This window comes from Gobio gobio (assembly GCF_949357685.1).
Source record: "Gobio gobio genome assembly, chromosome: 5".
NCBI lineage: Eukaryota > Metazoa > Chordata > Actinopteri > Cypriniformes > Gobionidae > Gobio > Gobio gobio.
Genome location: NC_137101.1, coordinates 44,455,154 through 44,476,547, shown reverse-complemented (window position 1 = coordinate 44,476,547; position 21,394 = coordinate 44,455,154). Strand labels below are relative to the sequence as shown.

Here is a 21,394-nt window from a genome sequence, read left to right as displayed (position 1 = left end):
TTTGGTATGAGGAGATCTATCAAATGATATGCATATTTCGTGGATGTGTGCAACACCACGTGATTACAGAGCCGTAAAACTCGTTAGCGCCAACTAGTGGCCGATTTCTTTCAAAATTCTTACAGACCTCTAGGGCCATGAGACTTGTCTAATAGGTGCTCAAATTTAATTGGCTGTGGCAGCCATGTTTTTTAAGATACGCCAATGTCCTCATAGACATACTTGGTACCTTGGACCAAGACACTGCATACCAATTTTCAAGTCAATCGGACCAGCGGTCAGGTGGTTAAAGCCATTTTGATGTTTTTTCACGTTATTGTGCCACCAAGTGTTAAATCGTCGCGATTTTTTTATCGTGACCAAAGACTCAGCCTATACACATGTGTACCAAGTTTGGTGAAGATATCTCATTTTGTTCCTGAGTTATAGCCCTTTTAGTAAATAGGCTCCCCCCTGAACGATTATTTTTACGCTCCTTAACAACCGTGAATATAAATTTCGACTTTTTTTGATAATTATTGATAATCTGACTCCAGAGAACATTTTGACACTGGTTTGGTTCCGATCCGGCAAAAAACCTAGGACTAGTTTGCAAAAGTAGTTGTTTGACAAAATGCAAAATGGCGGAAAATCTATCATGGCGGAAATGAAATCGGAGATATACGTTTTATTCGTCATGGACTCACCTTTCCAATGATATAAGACACTTGAGTCTACGACATACGGTTTAGGAGTTATGAGCCATTTCGCCCTTTTGATTGCTGTAGCGCCACCTATTGGCCAATCAAGTTCATACTCTGACAACATTAGCCTCGATTTTTGTACTACCATCTGATAAAGTTTCAAGTCTCTAGCATTTACGCTTTGGTCTGCACGATCACAGTTTAAATATGATTGAACAATATTAGTTTAGAGGATAAGCCAATGAGTGGTCTTCTGCTGCCATCTGGTGGCAATTTTAGGTAATACGCCATAATATATTTGAAATAAATTAATTTGACAAAATGTAATTGTAAATATTGTAATAGTGACTTTATAATGTCTAAATAGGAATTATAGAACATGATAAGTAAATAGAATGACAAAATGACCATTTAAGCCCAGCAGGTGGCAGCAGAGAACCACTCATTGGCTCATTTTCATTTTAAATGTCTGTTTTTCATTTAATTGGCACATTTTCCAAGTTAATGTCTTCAGACGTGCTTAACTCACATGCACATTTTGTTGGAGATATAGATATTTGAAATAAATGATGGGTAACAAATAGCTTATTCCAGGTTTTCCCCTTTAAAACATATTTTCAGGCATTATTTTAATTGTAATTTAATAATTATTGTAAAAACATTAATCAAATGAACAAATTAATTGATAAGCATTGACAAAATGTCATTTGCAACATTTATTATAATGATTTTATAAAGTTTAAATATGCTTAGTAAGCAGAATGAACCAATGAGTGGTCTTCTGCTGCCATCTGGTGGCAATTTTAGGTAATACGTTTTTAACATAATTGTGAATAAATAAATAACAATTTGATTGACAGTATTGGTTCTTGAGGCAAAGTTGTTCAGTATGAAGAGATCTATCATAATTTCTGCACATTATGTGGATGTTTTTTACCCCACCTGATTACAGAGATAGAAAATACCATTTACAGCCAATACAGGCAATTCACCATAGGGAATACATGGTTTTCAAAGCTTTTTAACAGTTATAGCGCAACCTATGGTCCGATCTCCATAAAACTTTGCATGCTTCTTCAGCATGTTATGTCACATATACATAACAATTTTCGTGAAGTTTTGAGTTTTCCTTTAGGATTTATAAGCTGTATAGTGTATTTTGCTACGCCCCTCTTCTAAATGACCCTGTTATAGCCATCCATATGCAAAAGTTCAACTTTTTTTCGATAATTATTGATCTAGAGAGTCCAGAGAATTGTCCTACACTTGTTTGGTTCTGATCGGGCAAAAATCCAGGGACTAGTTCGCAAAAGTAGGTTTTAAACATAATCACATATATTTAATTAACGATTTGATTGACAGCAATAGTTCAAGAGGCAAAGTTGTTCAGTATGAGGAGATCTATCAAATGATATGCATATTTTGTGGATGTGTGCAACACCACGTGATTACAGAGCCATAAAACTCGTTAGCGCCAACTAGTGGCTGATTTCTTTCAAAATTCTTACAGATTTCTAGGGCCATGAGTCAAACATGCCCATCGAGTTTCGTTCCGATCGGCCTCCGTTAACCTTGTCTAATAGGTGCTCAAATTTAATTGGCTCTGGCGGCCATGTTTTTTGAGATACGCCAATTTCCTCATAGACATATATGGTAACTTGGACCAAGACACTGCATACCAATTTTCAAGTCAATCAGACTAATGGTCAAGTGGTCATAGCCTTTTTCATGTTATTATCATGTTATAGCGCCACCAAGTGGCCAATCGTCGCGATTGTTTTATCGTGACCAAAGACTGAGCCCATACATATGAGTACCAAGTTTGGTGAAGATATCTTATTTTGATCTAGAGTTATAGCCTTTTAAGTAAAATAGGCTCCGCCCTGAACGTCAATTTTTACGCCCCTTAACGACCTTGAATCCAAATTATGACTTTTTTTCAATTATTATTGATATTCAGACTCCAGAGAACATTTTGGCACTGGTTTGGTTCCGATCGGACAAAAAACCTAGGACTAGTTTGCAAAAGTAGTTTTTTGACAAAATTCAAAATGGCGGAAAAATTTGCATACCGGAAATGAAATCGGAGATATACATTTTTTACGTCAGGTATTCAGCTTTCCAATGATATAAGACACTTGAGTCTACAACATACGGTTTAGGAGTTATGAGCAGTTTTGCACAATTGATTGCTATAGCGCCACCTATAGGCCAATCGGGGTCATAATTTGATAACCTCTCCTCGATTTTTGTACTACCTATTGGCCAAGTTTCAAGTCTCTAGCCCTTACAGTTTGGTCTGCACGATGCGTTTTAGGTCTGAATAATAATAATAATAATAATAATAATAATAATAATAAAAATCAGCACAAATACAATAGGTGTTCAGCACTTCGTGCTTGAACCCCTAATAAAAATCAGCACAAATACAATAGGTGTTCAGCACTTCGTGCTTGAACCCCTAATCAGCACAAATACAATAGGGTTTCAGCACTTCGTGCTTGAACCCCTAATAATAAAAATCAGTACAATTACAATAGGGTTTCAGCACTTCGTGCTTGAACCCCTAATAAATGCTTAATAAGTGCAGTTCATTATGAGTTCATGTTAACTAATGCATTAACTAATGTTAATTAATACAACCTTATTGTAAAGTGTTACCATTTTCTCTATAGCGAAGAAGAATATAATGAATGATTTGCTAGCTTAAATTACAGCTAATTCCAGTACTCACTGGGTTGCTGAAGGGCTTCCGCTATCGTACGCCAGCATTTTTCTTTTTTTAATCTGTCGTGGTAGTCCCTCGATGAAACATCGTACAGGCAGGAGTACTGATGCCACATCTCCACGAACCTTTCCTCCATTTCATAATACCACCTAGCCACACCTAGCCTGGGAAAACCCAGACAACTTCCGGCAAATTTAGATTTGCTCTGCAAGTAGTCTGGCAAAGAGTCCATTCAAACCCATTTCTAAACCCTAGAAATCGCGGCACCAATTAGAAACGTTGGGGCGGGCTTTACACGATGACGACAGCGCAGCGACGTTGAAGCAGATTTTCCGCTGCTGTGGAGCATCACTCGTTCGAATCAGCTATCGCGTGACTCGCGTCTGTTTTAAGCGATTTAAACTTCTCCTTTTCGTTAAAACCAGAGCAAAGAACAACACTCGAAGCCTTTATATCTAAAAAAGATGTTATCGCTGTCTTACCGACTGGATTCGGCAAAAGTCTGATACCAGCTTGGCCCTTTGGTGGCTAAACGAATGGGTCCTTAGCGAGAGTCCTCTGGTAGTGTTAATGTTTTACAAAATATAGTTTTAAGTCCTTTTCAGGAGTGAATGAAGTTGTTTAAAGCTAAAATCTGTGGTTTATTTATAAAGAGAGCGCTTTTTTTTTTAATTTGATCTGCCGTTTTCGGGGTTGTGAGTTCCAGTGGTTCAGCAGCGCTCAATCGATCATTGAGCCCGCCGAGAGGCGCCTTTCCTCGGCCAGTCCTTCTGCCGTCTGCCGCTGGCTCTGATGTCTCTGTAGTGGTTAAACCGTCTCGTCTTGTGTAGATCTAACGGCTGATCTTTGCTCTCATTAATCTATAATTTGTTCCTAGACAGATCGTTTTGTCTGAGGGCAAAGTGAAGTTTCATAACTTTATATTTTTAAGATATTAAACCTTACCGTTGTAGTCTCCTAGCGCCGACTTTGACTGAATTGCTTTATTTATTGTATAGCTTCTTATACCTTTTACTTATACTTTTATATTTGCTATTGATGATCACACATAAACTGACATTGAACAAAAAGAGACTGGGTTGTGTTTTGTGTCATATTTAATTTATTACAGTGATAATCATAGCCTATATTATGTGTGTGTTTTTTTAAATGTAAACGAAAAGAGGCTGGGTTTTTTATATTTCGTTTTGTTATAAACATGCATTGAAGATAACATGCATTGCCTGCACTACATATACAAATATATACTGAGTGATACTGTCAAGAGCATTGTAGGCGGACTAGTGTCCTCCCGTCCTCGGGAGTTCGTTCTCCGGAGTCAAACTTGGTAAGTCACGGACGCAAGTCAGAAGTTCGTGTACGAAATATGTCATAAAACACCACTGCCTCATTTCATAAAAAAATTCAAATTAAACATAATAATAATAATAGCCACACAAATGTGGTTCAGGCAACGCGTAGCTAGGCCTACATTGATTATCTTATATATTTATAATAAAACGAAGTATAAAACACCCTGCCTCTTTTCGTTTACATTTAAAAAATAATATATTAAACATTAATATGTGGTTTAGGTAAGGTGACTAGATTGCTGAAATGGAAACCGGGGACATTTCCTATTTGAGAACACAAGTACAGACAAGAACGCATATTGAGAAACGGCCAGTCAGATGTTTCTCCGTCGCTCTGCATACGTCATCTCCCTCATCGCTCTGATTGGTTTTAGGTCTATCCAATTGCGCCGAGAGGCATTTGAGCGACGCCCGTTGGTGACGCCCCTTTGGAAATGATTTGTCTATGAAGCTTTGCCAGACCATAACTCAGTTACTACTGAGAATGGTCTGGTTTTAACCAGGCTAAGCCACACCATCATCTCTCTTGCATTTCGCCATGTTTTAAAGCTGTGTACGAAAAGCATCTGTTCTCTGATTGGTCAGCGTCACCCATGTGACAGAACCCGTCGCGAAGGACCGCAAAAAAAATTAAGCATGCTAGTCGTTCTGCCGTGACATTGTGTACTATCGCAGACACGGATTTGGTTGTCGTATACTATGATGCACTATACTAGACGAAACGATCAATTGTTGCGTCCCGACATCCATTGTCATTTACGAATCCCTACGACACCTTACATCAAACGGATCGTGCCAAATTCTGGCTAAAATCGTGTAGTCTGAACCAGGCATTAGTGGCATACTTGAAGGGTACCAGTATTTCAAGGCTTTCAGAAATTATGTCAAAATCAGCACTTGAAAGTGGCATGATGTCACTTGACAAATTAGCCAAAGCAGCACCAACCGGCTCTCTGAGGTCAAGGAGTCTTTGCAGCATATCATGCATGCTGTTCCATCTGGTGTCGACTTCCTGGATAAGCTTCAGAGGCTGCCTGCCCATCCTTTCTTGGGCAAGGATTAGCTTTTCAGTGGCCTTAGTGCTGCTCCTGAAAAAAGACACCACTCTCGTGGCTCTTTTACGGATGTCTGCCAACACCTCATGTTCTTCAACTGCCCTCTTAACAATGAGGTTGATGTTTTGAGCCAAGGTTATTTTCGTAAATGAAAACTGAAACTAAGACTAAAACTATTGTCAAAAAACATTTTCGTAAACTGAAATAAAATGTTAAAATCATAATAGATTAAAAACTAAATGAAACTAACAACAGATACTGAAAAATAATAATTAGCAAAAGTATTAATATATATATTTTTTTTAATTTACACCACCATATCCTACAATGCTAAATACATGGGTCACAAGCTGCATGTAGATCAGAATGAGAAGCTTGTTATGTTTGGAGTGACCCATGTAATGGCTATAGATGGTTTCAGCAAGAAGGTTGTCGATCACTCCACCACGCCAATAAAGAACAACATAATCTTTTATGAGAAAGTGCACAGGTAAAATAACTTCAGTAGTATTAGTAGTTCTCAGAATTTTTATGACAGACTTGAATGATTTGAAAGTACATTATTTAAATGTGGTTACAACCTAGATAATTGTAATGCAATAATTAATTTGACAAATTCTTTGAAAAACTTTCTATTGTAAAAGATATATTTTTTGGTTGTGTAAATGTTGATTTAAAGCAACCAGTTTATATTTTTTTCTACAAATAAATGTGTGTGTGAGAGAGAGAGAGAGAGAGAGAGAGAGAGAGAGAGAGAGTGTTGGCCTCATGCAGTATAATTAGTTGACAACGCGTGATTGACAGGAACAGAATGCAAGGCTGATTGAGATGTCCAATCAAATCAAAGTAGGCAGGGTTTACGCTCTCTTTTGGCTCATGCAGTCTTCACACAGACGATTGTGTCAATCTATCGCTTAATGCCGTTGCGGAGAGAGACTTTCCGGTGAAATCACAAACCAAAATGCACACAAACGTGGCCAAGCTCTTACAGTTTTTCTTGATTGCTTGAACACATTTTTATGAAACTATGCCTCATATTCTCAAAAAATATGGTTTTGAAATTTTGGTTCAAAGCCTGGTTATAGTGTTTAAGCAATCGAGAAAAACTGTAATATACAATCATTGATGAACATCTTTGATTTTAATGAAGAAGAAAAAAATATCTCCGAACCTTTGACACAGTTTACTAAAATTCTACCACCAGACCACTAGGGAACTCAAATGTCAACAGCATATCTATGTATTTATTCACTCATGCGAAGAATTCAATTTGCAAATATTGTTTGCAAATAGTCCTAGAATTTCGTTCACTGTTCTGTTTGATCTGGTTACGGCCTTGCTTTGAATTAGTCTATTATTTGAAATCAAATTAAAATCATTCATTATTTCATTATTACATAATGATTTAATTTCTATAGGCTATATTTAAGTATACTATACTATACAAGATAAGCCTATGTTCTGAAGAACCGTTCAAATAAAGAGGAACAGTTCATGTTCAGAAGAAACATTCATGTTGAAGAACTGTTAATAATAATGATTGAGAAGATTGGATCCTTTTTTTTGGAATACTTGAAACACTTTTTTTGTGGAATACTTGATGCGGCCCAGCCTGACCCAGAGTCTACCTCTAATACTCAAGCTCTACCACTCATATCTCTTTGAGTCAGCGCTGCTGTCTGCTGTAGCGTCAGCTCCCTGTACACACCAACAATAGCGAAGTGCATTGCCTTATCTGACCCATGCACGAACAACAGATTGCGGATCAGTTTCACCTGGTACTAATGAGGGAAGGCGGCATGACGGGCGGTTTGCCGCAACGTTAGACGAGCAACTTTTCAGCTGTGTTGGTGTTACGGCGCGTTCCAGCGAGTTCCGCATTCCTGCTGCTGATCTGTGCAGTGATCTGTCACAGAGTGTGTGTGTTCTCCCTGGGAGCTTCAGCGCTGCTGTACAGTTTTTCCTCTTCTAAAAGAGGAATGGAGATGGTGGTCTAGTGGGGTTAAACCATTGAACTGATATGCAGATGGTTGATGGTTAAATCCCAGCCACCAGTGTGTCCTTGAGCTAGGTACTTTACTCCACGTTGCTCCAGGGGGATTGTCCCTGTAATACGGGCACTGTAAGTCGCTTTGGATAAAAGCGTCTGCCAAATGCATAAATGTAAATGTAAAAGAGCTACACGGGTACGTTTTTCAAGATGTCTCGCCCGCGTGTTTCTGGGTATGGTTGAGTCATTCATCCGTTTGACCGCCACGCTGAAACATCGCTCATGGATGAGTCATGTTTTCACTATGGGAACAAGACCATCACGATGTTTAAATCAAGACTCAATGACCTCTGAAGGGGTAGAGTCCCCTCTGTCATACCCCAATTTAGTTCCTCTTCGTGAGGACCTACTTTGGCTGATGGCCAGGGTCATCTGAGGGTGTGGGACACCCCAACGTGTATTCCTCGGGCCACACCCCCTCCATGTTGCAAGCTGGTGAGCTTCTGATTGAGATGACTGGTCCCTCATGTTAGGGACCCAGCATTTAATTTAGGGCTCCAGTGGATGATTTGATGTCGATTGCTGCATCACAAGGCGGGCTTGAGGCCTCTTGAAGTTTGGCTGTGCTGCCTCCTTTGGGAGCACCAGCGTTGCTCGAATCTAATCCAGAGCTGACTGCCATGCTTTCCCGGGCAGCTATGAGCCCAAGCGTTCAAGGCTGGATGATGGCCATTCTTCCCGGAGGTGCATGAAGTTACCAGTTCATGAAGGGCACATTTTACAGCCTGTAATCTTTCTGGTGCTACCTCAGTCTTCACTACCCTTGTTAGAGTGCAGCTGCATCCTAACAGCATCCTCAAAAAAAAAAAAACCATGCACAAGGCTGGTGCTGACCCAGGGTTTATGCAGTAAGTGGGCACTGCCTCTAACGAAGGTCACTGCGCAGTCCCTGAGTCAGGTGATGTCCACTTTGGTGGTCCAGGAGCGCCACCTATGGCTGAACCTGGCAGACAGGAGGGAGTCTGAGCGAACCTTTTTCCTCCATTCCCCTGATCTCCCAGGTCAGCCTCTTCAGCGGCGTGGTCGAGGACTTTGCCCAGCAGTTCTCGGCCGCTCACAAGCAGTCTGAGGCATTCAAACGAGTGCTGACCAGGTGCCCCGCTACTGCATCTACACTGCTGCCAGGTAGGCCACTTCCGCTTGTCCGTCGCCGATGGTGCCCCTCTGTGGCTGTTGCCTTCACCCGGGCCGCAAGGCGGAGGAGGTCGCAGTAAGGTGGGGCATCCCGTCTCTGCTCCTAAGCCTGCCAATCCCAGGCTAAGCAGCACTCCTGAAATGGGCAGCTCAGAGATAAGTGTCAGTTCTTTCAGGAGATAGTAGCAGGACCACTCCTTCCCCCGGTGGAGGTTCAGGGGAAAACCTTTGTTCTCTACCGCTGGCATCATGTTCAGCAGTAACCAATTTTTTTTAAACTGACTTCCCTAGCTCCAGATGGTGGGGATGACTATGCGATGCAACGCCTCACCGCTCTCGGGGAGAGGCTGACCTGGGAGATCAGGGGAATGGAGGAAATAGGTTTGCTCAGACTCCCTCCTGTCTGCCAGGTTCAGCCATAGGTGGAGCTCCTGGACCACCAAAGTGGACATCACCTGACTCAGGGACTGCGCAGTGACCTTTGCGATCGAGTCCCGAGATGGGCATGGCAGCCAGGCACGCTCTGGGTCCCAGTCACTTGGGCCTGCCTTCAGACCTTCACCCCGTGGTCAAACCTCACTTTTCTATGGGCTGGAGTGCCCTTAGAACAAGTTTCCAGGGTGTTGTTGTATCAACGGACGCCTCTTCCACGGGCTGGGGTGCCATGTGCAATGGTCATGCTGTTGCAGGCTCCTGGAAAGGACCCCAGAGCCTAAAGCATGTCAATTGCCTCGAGTTGCTGGCCGTACGTTTGGCCCTGCATTGCTTTCGAGGCCTGCTGAAGGACAAACATGTACTGGTCCGATCAGACAACACGGCGACAGTAGCTTAATCAACCGACAAGGTGGTCTACGCTCCCGCCGGATGTCGCAACTCACCTGGCATCTCCTCTTATGGAGTCAGAAGCATCTGAGGTCACTTTGAGCTGTTCACATTCCAGGAGAACTGAATCGTGCAGCCGACAAGCTCTCATGATTTCAGCCACTTCTGGGGGAATAGAGACTCCATCCTCAGTCGGTTCAGCTAATTTGGGAACTGTTCAGTGATGCACAGGTAGATCTGTTTGCCTCCTATGACACTTCCCATTGCTGCAGGTTTTACTTCCTGACCGAGGGGACCCTCGGCACGGATGTACTAACACAGCTGGCCGTAAGATCAGGGCGTACGAGGAGCAGGTCCTTTTGGTCACCCCATATTGTCCCGGCCGGACCTAGTTCTCCGAATTTGTACTCCTCTGATTCCTCTGAGGAAGTACCTCCTTTCTCAGAGACATCCCTTTCTCGCATCCCGACCTGTGGAACCTACATGTGTGGGTTCTAGACGGGACATGGATGTTTTGAGTACCCTACCACCTCAGGTGGTGGCCACTATCACTTCCGCTAGAGCATTGTCTATGAGACAGGCCTAGGCGTTAAAGTGGAACCTCTTCGTCACCTGGGGCTCTTCTTACCGAGAAGACCCCAGAAAGTGCTCTATCTGGTCGGTGCTTTCCTTATTTCAAGAAGGGTTGGATCAAAGGCTGTCTCCTTCCACCCTTAAGGTCTATGTGGCTGCTATATCGGCTCACCATGATTTTTTGGATTCTAAAACAGTGGGAGAGCAGGACCTGATCTGTAGGTTCTTTAGAGGAGCAAGGAGGATAAATCCTCCTCGTCCTCTACAGATGCCCTCTTGGGACCTTGCAGTGGTTTTATCTGCCCTGCAGAGAGCTCCCTTTGAGCCTTTGCAGTCCTGTGAGCTTAAGTTTTTGTCAATAAAGACAGTGTTCTTGATTCCTTTGGCCTCCATCAAGAGGGTAGGGGACCTGCAGGCATTTTCGGTTGATGATGTAGCATCTGGAGTCTCTCTCTCATAGGATCAAAAGGATGTGTCGTTTTGAGGAACATCAGAGATGCTCTTCTCTTGCTCAGCTCTGCATATACATTGAGGTCCCAGCTCCAATGGCTCCAACAAGTCTGAGTTAGATTGCACCACTGTCTGTTTTATGATCCCGCCGAGTTAGACCAGTTGATGCAGTGATGGTCCTGTTAGAGCTTCAATCAGATCTTAATCAGCCCAGACCTCTAACTCACCCCCCCCCCCCCCTCATTCGAGAATGGCCGAAGTAAAGCAGAGGCCTGTTGGAACTTCAAACAGATTCCATTCTGTCCAGGCCCAACTCCAGACAAACTTTCCCTTCCTCCCTTTTTGGCAAAGACACTCGCTCCTAAACACCTTTAAATCTCCTGCGGACCGACCAAACGGAGAGAGAGCTTCAGCGCACAAACACTCTGAGAAATGGCAACACACGCATCTTACTTTACACAACACAAAGAAACCATGCAAGTATCAATTCTATCGAACTTTAGATGCGCGTTAAGATTTGAACCCCTGTTTAAGGTGATAATTGTTCTTGCTGGCTCTATGGTCATGTCAGTGAAATTGCCATTTCTCTGTCCTTCCTCTATTTCTCTCTTCCATACTCTCTTCATTCTTTTTCGTTATTCTGTATATAGCCTACATGTATTCTCTATTTAATTGTAGCCTAGTATCAATTATTAAAACCATTGTATCCACGTTTTGATTGTCATTGTTGTCGCTCACAAAACACGAGTCCCTTTAATGTCAGATTTTTGCTACGAGCTCTTATAAGTATCTTTGAATGCTTGAATTAGTTCGGAAAGTTTATCCTTTGTGGCCAAAGGGATAAACTTACCAAAAATTGGGTAGAAGACCTTGTGACATGCCAGGTTCAGGGACTACCATGCCCCCTAGGAGTAGAGCACACCCCACTAGTCCTCTTCTCCCGGCGGCAAGTAGTTAATCCCAAAAACCTGCGCTCATTCAGAAGAGAGTCCTCCTGAATCTCCTGTCACTAGTCTATTATATATACAGTGTTTATATATATATATATATATATATATATATATATATATATATATATATATATATATATATATATATATATATATATATATATGAGATGGCTCTAATAAATGCCCACTCTGTGGTAAATAAGACCTTTGTATTAAATTACTTAAACCTGGATTTTAGGTTCATCACAGAATCCTGGATAAAAGTAGGTGATTTAACACCCTTCTAAGAACTGGTTCCAGCTGACTGTACATAGGGCTGTCGCGGTAACCGCAATATTGTAAAACCGCGCTATTGACAAGCCAACCGCAGAGGAAGGAAAGCAACCGCAGAAACCGCGGCAACCGCAGTGTTCAGTTTTTTTTTTTTGTGGCCTTTTTTTACAATTCGTCATGTGCATTTGATGTTAAATAAATTAATAATGATACAAGAGTACCCAACCCACGGCTGAGTTTACGGATCTGCTGTCTGGCGAAAGCTGTCTTCTGTCAAACCCGTCCTGAAACTCCTGACAGAAGATATGCTTAAACCATCAAGCAAGGATACCACCTTAACATCGGACATAAAGAGACCGCTGCCAGTGCGTCAGTGGTTGGAGACGAAGGGCAAATGGAGGTGTCACCTGCAGCAAAGAAAAAAACTCTTGGAGACCTTCTGAAGTCACGGACAACCTCCGCGTCAGCGCCCATACCCAAGAGAGTGCGAGCAGATAACGAGCTCAGTCGCTATCTGCATGAGTGCATCGACTCCAACGCGAATCCACTGTCCTGGTGGCGCGATAATCAGTTTAGATTTCCGCTGCTGTCCAAAGTCGCGCGCAAATACATGTGTATTTGTGCAACGAGCACACCGTCAGAAAGAGTTTTCAGTGCCGCGGGGAATATCGTTACCCCAATGCAATCCTCCCTGAAATATCCCTGAAAGGTTAATATGTCGGTTTTCTTAGCGCAAAACAAGGACATGATAACCCAGGTCTAAATCACTTTCGTTAACGCTTAAGTAAAATTTTGTTTATTCTCTGTATTTTCACGTGGTTTTGTTTTCAAACGTTGTTTTCATGTGATAGCCTACTTTAGAATTCTTTCGTTTTTCAAAATGGAACATGCATTTTCTTATTGCTTCTTTTCATGTGATATGTTAAAATTATTTGATTTCTTTTATTTTTTAAATGGGAAAAGGCATGTTCTTGTTGCTGTTTTGCATTTAACAATAAACAAAAATGTTTTAAAACGTGTCTCTTTGTCAGTTAAAAAGCAACAATTTATGCTACATAATAACTCAACAACAGAGCTTTTTCTGCAGTAAAATCAGGATAAATTAGGTTTGTAAAAAAAAAAAAAAAAAAAATGGCGGTAATACCACAGACCGCGCTATTGAGCCACCCATAATAACCGCAAGGTAAATTTCATAACCGCGACAGTCCTAACTGTACATTTTTATTTACTGTGGCAAAACTCTGACACTCGTCACCACAGACAAATTTGTAGAAAGGCTGAATGCAGATGCAAATGGAAACGGGACAGGCTACCTGTCTCACTCAAAATGTTCAAAGACTCTCTAATATCATACCAAAATGCTGCTAAGTCAGCATTTGTATCTTTATTCTTAGGTTGATTTTCCTTTTTACATTTGAGTCTGATACTGCTTTGCCATTTCTGTTTTACTATTTTATCTTTGAGTCTGTTACTGTTTTTGCCACTCAGATCCTTCCATTCTATATTTGAGACCAATACTGCTTTGCCATTTAAGTTTTACTATTTTAAAATTCAATCTGATACGGCTTTGCTATTCCGGTTTTAAGGCTGCTCTTAGCTTTGCTACGAGCTAAAAATAGCTGTGTTGCTATGCAGGTACTATTTCCTTGTTATTTACCTTGCTGTTGTGTAAAGCACTTTGGTCAGCCTAGTGACTGTTGTAAATGTGCTAAATAAATAAAGTGAACTTGAACTAGAAACACTGACAGGTCCTTTCAGGAAGGTCAGAGGTCATTGTATCACATGGGTCTCTCATCTCTGAACGTTCTGCTAGATGCAGAAGAAGCGAATGAGACTGTTTTACATCCTCTATTGAAATAATTTACTGTCTTTGCTCTGATGAAAGTGAAGTTTATTAATATATTTAATATTTGTGTTGATTACAGCACTGAGAGCAGCAGCGGGATGATCACATGACAGATGAAAGAAAGAAAACACAACACACTACATGATGAATTCAGATCATGACATTACCACAGTTCATGAAGAAAAAAAGGGTTTTATCATGTCAGGAGACTTTCTAGATCAGGAGAACCTCATAATTTCACTGATCAAGAGTTTACAGTATGATCAGATTATTTATTTACATTTTCAATTGTATTTCAATATTTTCAATTACTTTTTTATTGAATGATACAATTTAATGAGAGGTAATTTTGTAGTCACAAAGTAGTCACTAGGGCACTCATTGTTACTGATTTATCATGCAGCTCAAAGCATTATGGGTAGAATCTCTCTACAGTCTATTCTGATTCATCAACACAGTTTCACTGATCCTTTATAAACAGCAAACCCAGGATAGAGTGGTTGAGTGAATGTGGTCTGGACTGTGTGGATGAGGCTCATTGTGTCAGAGACGCTGTAGAAGGACAGAGTTCCTGCACTGGGATCCACATACACTCCTGTTCTGTAGTGATCTACATACACTCCGATTCTATAGTGATCTATTCTACGACTAATGGGCTTTACATGGAGTTCAGTCTCTATGTTATTGTGTCTGAATGAGTAACTGGAGGGAGAGCAGATCAAACTCCAGGACTGATCATTATATCCAAACCAACACTCATCACTCGATCCCTTCCTGCTGATGCTCTTATATGACACTGATATACACACACCAACACTCCACTCAATCTCCCAGTAACAGCGTCCACACACACTCTCTCTACACAACACCTGAGGCCACACATCAAATCTGTCTGGATGATCAGGATATGGCTTCTCTTTGTCAGTGACAGTAATCTCTCTGTTGCTCTCAGACAGATGGAGATGTTTATTCACTGTGTTTAGATCCAGAGAGAACTGCTGGGAATCTGGAATCAGGAATTCACAATCATTACAATCATCACAATCAGAAATCATGAATCTGATCTTTTAAAGTACACTGTAAAAATTATTTTCATTACTAAAAATAAAAAATTACTATCATATGTCTTGAGTTCATTTCTGACAAGTTCGTTTAGGATTTTCACAAATTCATATTACAGCAGCAAATCTGAACTTGATTTATTATTCTTAACCTGTCTGTAAACAGGGGCGGGGCCAGAGGGGGGGCCTGGGGTGGCACGGGTCACCCCCAGGGCTATTTACACTGTTAAAGACTTGGATTCCCATGCTAAACATGGACAGTTTAAAAAAAAAAAAAAAGTTGGACTTTGAAGGAGTATTTCTGTGGCAAAAATCCTCCTTCCGTTTTCTAATAAGTTTCGGAAAGTTTTTTTTCGAGTATGGGCCAAAGTGAAGTCAACATGGGCAGAATGTCCTTGTACGGGCCGTACAGGCTCTTCTCCCGGAAGGGCGCTCATGCAACTAAAGCGAGAGAGCAAATGCACGCCCATTAACCCCCTCGAGACGGCTGTCACGCCGGTGCGATCAGTTTGTTTTTTTTCTTATCAGTGCCAAAGAGACTCAAATAACTGTCGTTTTTTATCATTCAGGCAAGTGTTATACATCATTATAATGTGTTAAGTTTCTATTTTTTTGTGTACAGTCACAATAAAAACAAAATGTTGTGCTTTTTGAGAAGAAAACAAACATGATGCACGATCTGCAGGCTCTCTCTCAATGATTTCTAATCTGATTAGAAGGACAAGGACGCACTGAAGCTTTCTTTGTTTAAATTAGCTCAAAATTACTGTCAGATGCAAGTAATTGCCTTGACAAACTATACATCATTAAAAAGATCTAAGACTCAAGCTTCCATTTTTTTTTACCTCTGTTTGATTCTCAAAGTCTTATAGTGACCGTAATTTGTGAATATGTGTCAGGAGTTATGAATATGAAAACCGGCGTCAGTACCTTTTGATTGTAATATGAGTGTCAGCTACTCTCCTTCATAAAAAACTCCTCATGCCCATCATGAAGACTCGCGACAAAACAACATCCCTCAGGGCTTTTAGTTCAAAAGTGTGCAGATGAGGAGAAATATTGATTGATTCTCATATGTCTGTGTCAAATTTCTATACAGAGAAGTATTATTTATTCAATTTTTTCCCCAAAATGTGCAGATGTAGTCATTATGAGCGCTAGATACTCTGTGCTGTGTTTTCAGTTCATACTGGCAGCCAGAGGGCGCTCCGTGCACATGTAGTCCATATTTGGTACAGACGAAGAAGATATATACCATGTGACATTCCAGGAACTCTGACATAAAGCTTCCTGAGATCGCTATAACATGCAGATAGACATGTTTGAAGACAATAAACATACAATCGCGACAATGTATGGTTTATCTGTGTTCTTTATACCATGTTGGGTGCATTCATAATAGATTATATTTATAATGCAATGCCATTCGACATAGCTTTTATCATTATGCTGAATATTGTAAAATTATATATTTTCTGTCTGATTTTTTGATCCGAAGCCAAATGAGATCACAGAATGTTATTTAAAACATTTGACTTGTGATATAAAGTTTGGAGTAAAAACATGGTTTTAATCTCATTAATTGTTGTGTTTTAATAAATTGGTTTAATAAATCATACAGTATGGTTTAATAAATCATAAATTGTTGTGGCAGATAATTTAGCTTGTTTTAAGCCAAAAACTTCATTTAGATTTTTTCCCCCAGAAATGTTTACTTATCTAGTAAATGAATCATGATTTAAGAATCTTAAATATTTGGACTGGAAGCAAGAAAAATACTATATAAGAAGAGCATTTTTTGCAGTGTAGTCAAACCTTTTGATCATTTAAAATATAATAGGCCTTTGTTGACTACATTCTAATTGAACTACAAAAAATATATATTTCCTTTGCTCCTGTTGCTCCCTCTCAGTCACATACCTGAAGCTCATTCATTATGCAGGTCATTATGCTGTTTTTGGTTGTCAGCGCAAGACAACCCTGCACAGCTTCCCAAAGAAGCCAGCGTTAATGGGACAGTGGATGGATTTTTTTTTTTCGGGAGCAGCAATGGAGTTGTGCAAGTGTTTTTGTTTGTTCCCTGAATTTCGGCGACGATGGTTTATAAACAAGGCCTAGTTCAACGGTCCCAGCGATTAAGGTTCACGTCGTGTGCAGGCGGTGAGTAAAACTGCTTCAAATGTCTTTGTGTTGTTAGCTATCGACTCGTTCATTCAAATGCGCTACTATGCCATTGTTTTTCTATGTAAACAAGCACTAGTCTGACATGCAAAACCGTTCCTCTTGCTACTGCTACACTGAAAAAAAATATTTATGATGCTGTTCATTTTATGTAAGCAATTCATCTTGATTTAACACCATTATATTAGGTTTCTGGTTCAAATGTAATTGATTCATGTTAAACTGACTTAAAACCGTTACTCTTTGACATAACTTGATGTTTTCATTTTGAAATAACATGTTTCAATCAAGTAACCCAAAGAAATAAGACTTTCACTTCCCATCATGCTTTGCAAAGGGGCTGAATTCGGAGAGTAAATGTTTAAATAAAGTGCAATTTGATGCATTTTTAACAAGATGAGAAAATTGAGATACCTTTTAATGCTTAATGTTTTGTTATGTTGGTATTTAAAAGTTTGTGTTATGATAGTGTTTTTGGAGGTTACCATTGTGGTGAAGTGTAGAGCATGTGCTTGGGTTGAGGACCTACAAATAACTAAAAGCAAATTAATTTTAATAATAAAAATCTACTCTGTGCATGCCAAGGATGTAACAATACCATCTTCTGGCTAGCCAATAAAATCTTGTAAAAGGTTTTGTAAGTTCCCTCAAAAGCTATTCTTTGAATTAATGTAATTATATCATGGAAAGGATTTCCATGTGATGAAATGGCTTTCTTTCAGCATTAAGCACTTTTGTTAGGCTAACTTAAATAAATTAGTTGGTCCAAAACATTGCAAATTAGTTGGGCTGACACTATTAAATTAAGCTGTGCCTAACCATAGTAAATAAGTTGAATCAACCTTAATAAATTAAGTTGACCCAACGTAAGTACATTAAATTGGAATAACATAATTGCATAATGCTGAAATAAAACAAGTTAATCATGTGGAAATACTTTCCATTTTTTTATGTTCATTCGAACATTAAATCGCATACAATAGTCCATAAACCAAATTATGTCCTCATAAACCATGAGTAAACACACACAAATGTTGTAAAACAAGCCGCTAAGCAATTACAATTACAGTACATACCTTTGAGACATCCTGCTGTAGTCGTCGTTGTTGCTTCTCCTGTTAAATTTCAGCCTCTAGATCTGATCTGATCTCTGGATCATATATGTATGGCTAAATCTGATTGATCTCCATGGTTTATTTAGGATAACGTTTTTTTTTCCACGTTTAAGGATGTCACAGCTTCCAGACGCTCTTAACGCAATAGCAGCGCGCGCTCGTGATTCTTTAGCTCCGCCCACACTCCTCCAATCGCTCGTTTTTTTTCCGGAAAGACTCGGTACAGCCTATCTTTCTTTTATAAATAAAATAAAACTAAAGACTTTTCGGAGATATGAAGGATGCAATACTACGCTATAGGCACTCAAGATTGACATGAGATTGACTGAAACTGAGTGTTTCACCCCCCCCTTTAATGTGTTTATGTAATAATTAAAAATAGTTTACAAGAGACGTGTTTGTGTGTGTGAGAAAGAGTGAATGTGTGTGTGTGTGTGCGTGTGAGAGAGAGAGAGAGAAAGAGAGAGAGAGAGTGTGTGTGTGTGTGTGTGTGTGTGTGTGTGTGTGTGTGTGTGTGTGTGTGTGTGTGTGTGTGTGTGTGTGTGTGTGTGTGTGTGTGTGTGTGTGTGTGTGTGTGTGTGTGTGTGTGTGTGTGTGTGTGTGTTTGAGTGCATGTATGAGAGAGTGTTTGTGTGTGTAGACATACATTTTCGTAATCCTGCTGTAATCCTGATCTCTCCTCCATGATCCACACTGTAAAACACACACAGTACCACAATTAATTATTTAAGGGATAATAATGTATATTCAATGTACACTTATTACACAGATTTTCTTTACCACATAAATAATTACGGGGACATATTGAATTGAGATTGTTTTAAAACTTACAATCAAAAACAGAGACGCAATTTGAATTTGAATTAAATGAAAGCGCGTCCGTTGTGATACATGGATGTGTGCTGTGTTATAATGCATTGCTATGCGTTGTCAGTGTACTGCGAGCATGGCAGCTCCGCGTCATGGTGTGAAAATTGATGCTTCGGCCAGTATAAATGAGTGTAGGGCTGTCAAAATGTCTGAAAAGCTAAATTCGAAATTATTTCATAAATATTAGCAAAATTCTAATTATGTAGGCAATATTTAAACGTTAGAGGGAAAAAGTACTGTATTGTCTCCTATGGCCACAAGAGGGCGCAAACGAGCGCAACAAGCAAATGTAAACCAAATCAAGCATTGCATATTTTATTGAAATGAAATGACATTCACTTTTTACAGTGCATTAACTTTTTTTTAAACAATTGTTATTAAAAAAAATCGATTTTCATTAATGAGCATGTAAGGAAAATTAGGTAACAAAAGTGCATAAAACTGCAAGTGTATCAGTAACCTGAGAAAACACGCTTCAACAGGCAACGTAATGTGGACACAAAATAGCAAACGGACATTCAGAAACAATCAATTTCCACTCACTAAACATCTATATATTGTTGGTGAAAAACACCAAACAGTCAACTTGACCTGCAGCGAGTGCTGAGCGTTTTTTGGTGAGGTATGATCAAGTATGTCTTTGCCAGCTGTGCAGTATGTGGATACATATATAACGCATGATTTTTGCCACCAACTGAGAGGATTTTCGTCAGCAGGTAACGCATCTTCTCTTTCATTTATATCCATCACATACTCCAAAGCCCTGAATGCCTTCTTCTGCAGTCACTGCTCTGTGTCTGACTGAATACGCCGTTGAACAGGTTGTCCATTTTTTACGCCTTTTTACAGCCGCACTGCGCTGTACTGGATAAACAAACCGTGTCAGTTACATCATCATGTCTCGCGTGCCTCTACCAGAAATTCAAATGTGCAGTTTTTTTGTAAATTTGACGAATATTCGAAATTCAAATTTTTTTTTGACAGCCCTAGAGGACTGTAGTTTAGCAGTGAATGCAGTAATTAGACATGAAAATGTTTTATCGGCGCCGCAAATGAACAACAAGATTGTTTTATTTGTTAAGACGATCGAATTGGTGAACTTGTTAGTGGAAAGTGTTGTGGAGATTGGAAGTCTTTTTACGTCAGTGTTTCCTTTATCTACACATTCAAAGAGAGTAACTTTCTCTAATGTACCGCCGTTTATCAAAAAGTTCTAGTTGGAATGCTCTCTAGGTATGGTAAACTGGTCTTTTCAATAAAGATGATTTCAATTGGAAGTAAGTCTTCTTTGTTGAAACATGGTTTCGTTTAAGCGTTATGTATACATGGTATTAAAACATAACGTAGAGGAACTTGATTTGACTCTGAATTTTCATCATCGAGAATTGAAATATGTGATCTATGCCAGTAGTTCTAAAAAGTGTGGTACGCGTACCACTAGTGGTACTCAGGCTCCCTCTAGTGGTATGCAGAGGAATCACAAAATTAAAGTCCCTGTAAAGACGATTGTAAAATTTGTTTCTATTCTAAACACATTATAAATGTTAGAAATGTATTGCTGAAACATGTTACAAACACTGTGAACTGTGTTGTACAAAAACGGTGGCTCGATGATGCACTGGAGCCACTGAGCCTGGCCCCTCCCCTAAAACTATAACAACTAACGTTAGAACTCATTCGCATCAGTTCGCCCGTTTAATCGCGCGTTGCTGTCACTACCGTTAGTTACTACAGCCAACAGTTAGCTAGCTACTTATGCCTTCATCACGTAAATGCATATTACCTAACTGTAAAACCTATAAAAAGCTTATAAATCATAATGACATCAAGAAGAGGTGGATTAATTTTGTGAACAGCTACCTTGAACACCACCAACACCTGCCTCTGCAGTGATCGTTTTACACCGTATAGTTTTACAAACGTTCATCGGAGACAACTGGTATTCACTGATTATCCTCTGCCGGACCGACACAGGACTTCATCTGCCCGTCCCGCCAAAATCTGGTGCCATCATTGCAGTACGTACCACTGGTGGCCAGTTGTCTTGTGTGCTTACTGCTGCTTTCCCGTTAGTGGGTGTGGTTTCAGCACAGACAATGTTTGAGAGCAGAGAATGCTGCTTATTTTTTCAAGATTTTGCTTGCCTTTTTTTATAATTTAAATTTGGCACACATTTATTAACACATTTTTCTGTGGTGTGACAAACTCAAAAAAATAAATATTTAATTTGGACTTTAAATATAAATTCATG

General features: G+C 39.9%; 2 protein-coding genes across 3 annotated transcripts in view; one reads left to right on the top strand and one right to left on the bottom strand.

The window, feature by feature from the left end:
- LOC307126529 (uncharacterized protein) overlaps positions 1-21,394 on the top strand; it is a 1,210,917-nt gene that overhangs the window by 410,335 nt on the left and 779,188 nt on the right. The window lies entirely within an intron of this gene.
- LOC307126516 (NLR family CARD domain-containing protein 3-like) overlaps positions 12,988-21,394 on the bottom strand; it is a 50,799-nt gene continuing 42,392 nt past the window's right edge. For both annotated transcript variants that reach the window (XM_079817079.1, XM_079817078.1), the window contains 2 exons: positions 18,920-18,966; positions 12,988-14,922 (listed from right to left, as the gene is read on the bottom strand). In XM_079817079.1, coding sequence (XP_079673205.1) covers positions 14,366-14,922; positions 18,920-18,966 — 604 coding nt within the window. In that variant the 3' untranslated portion in view covers positions 12,988-14,365. The remainder of the gene's footprint in view (positions 14,923-18,919; positions 18,967-21,394) is intronic.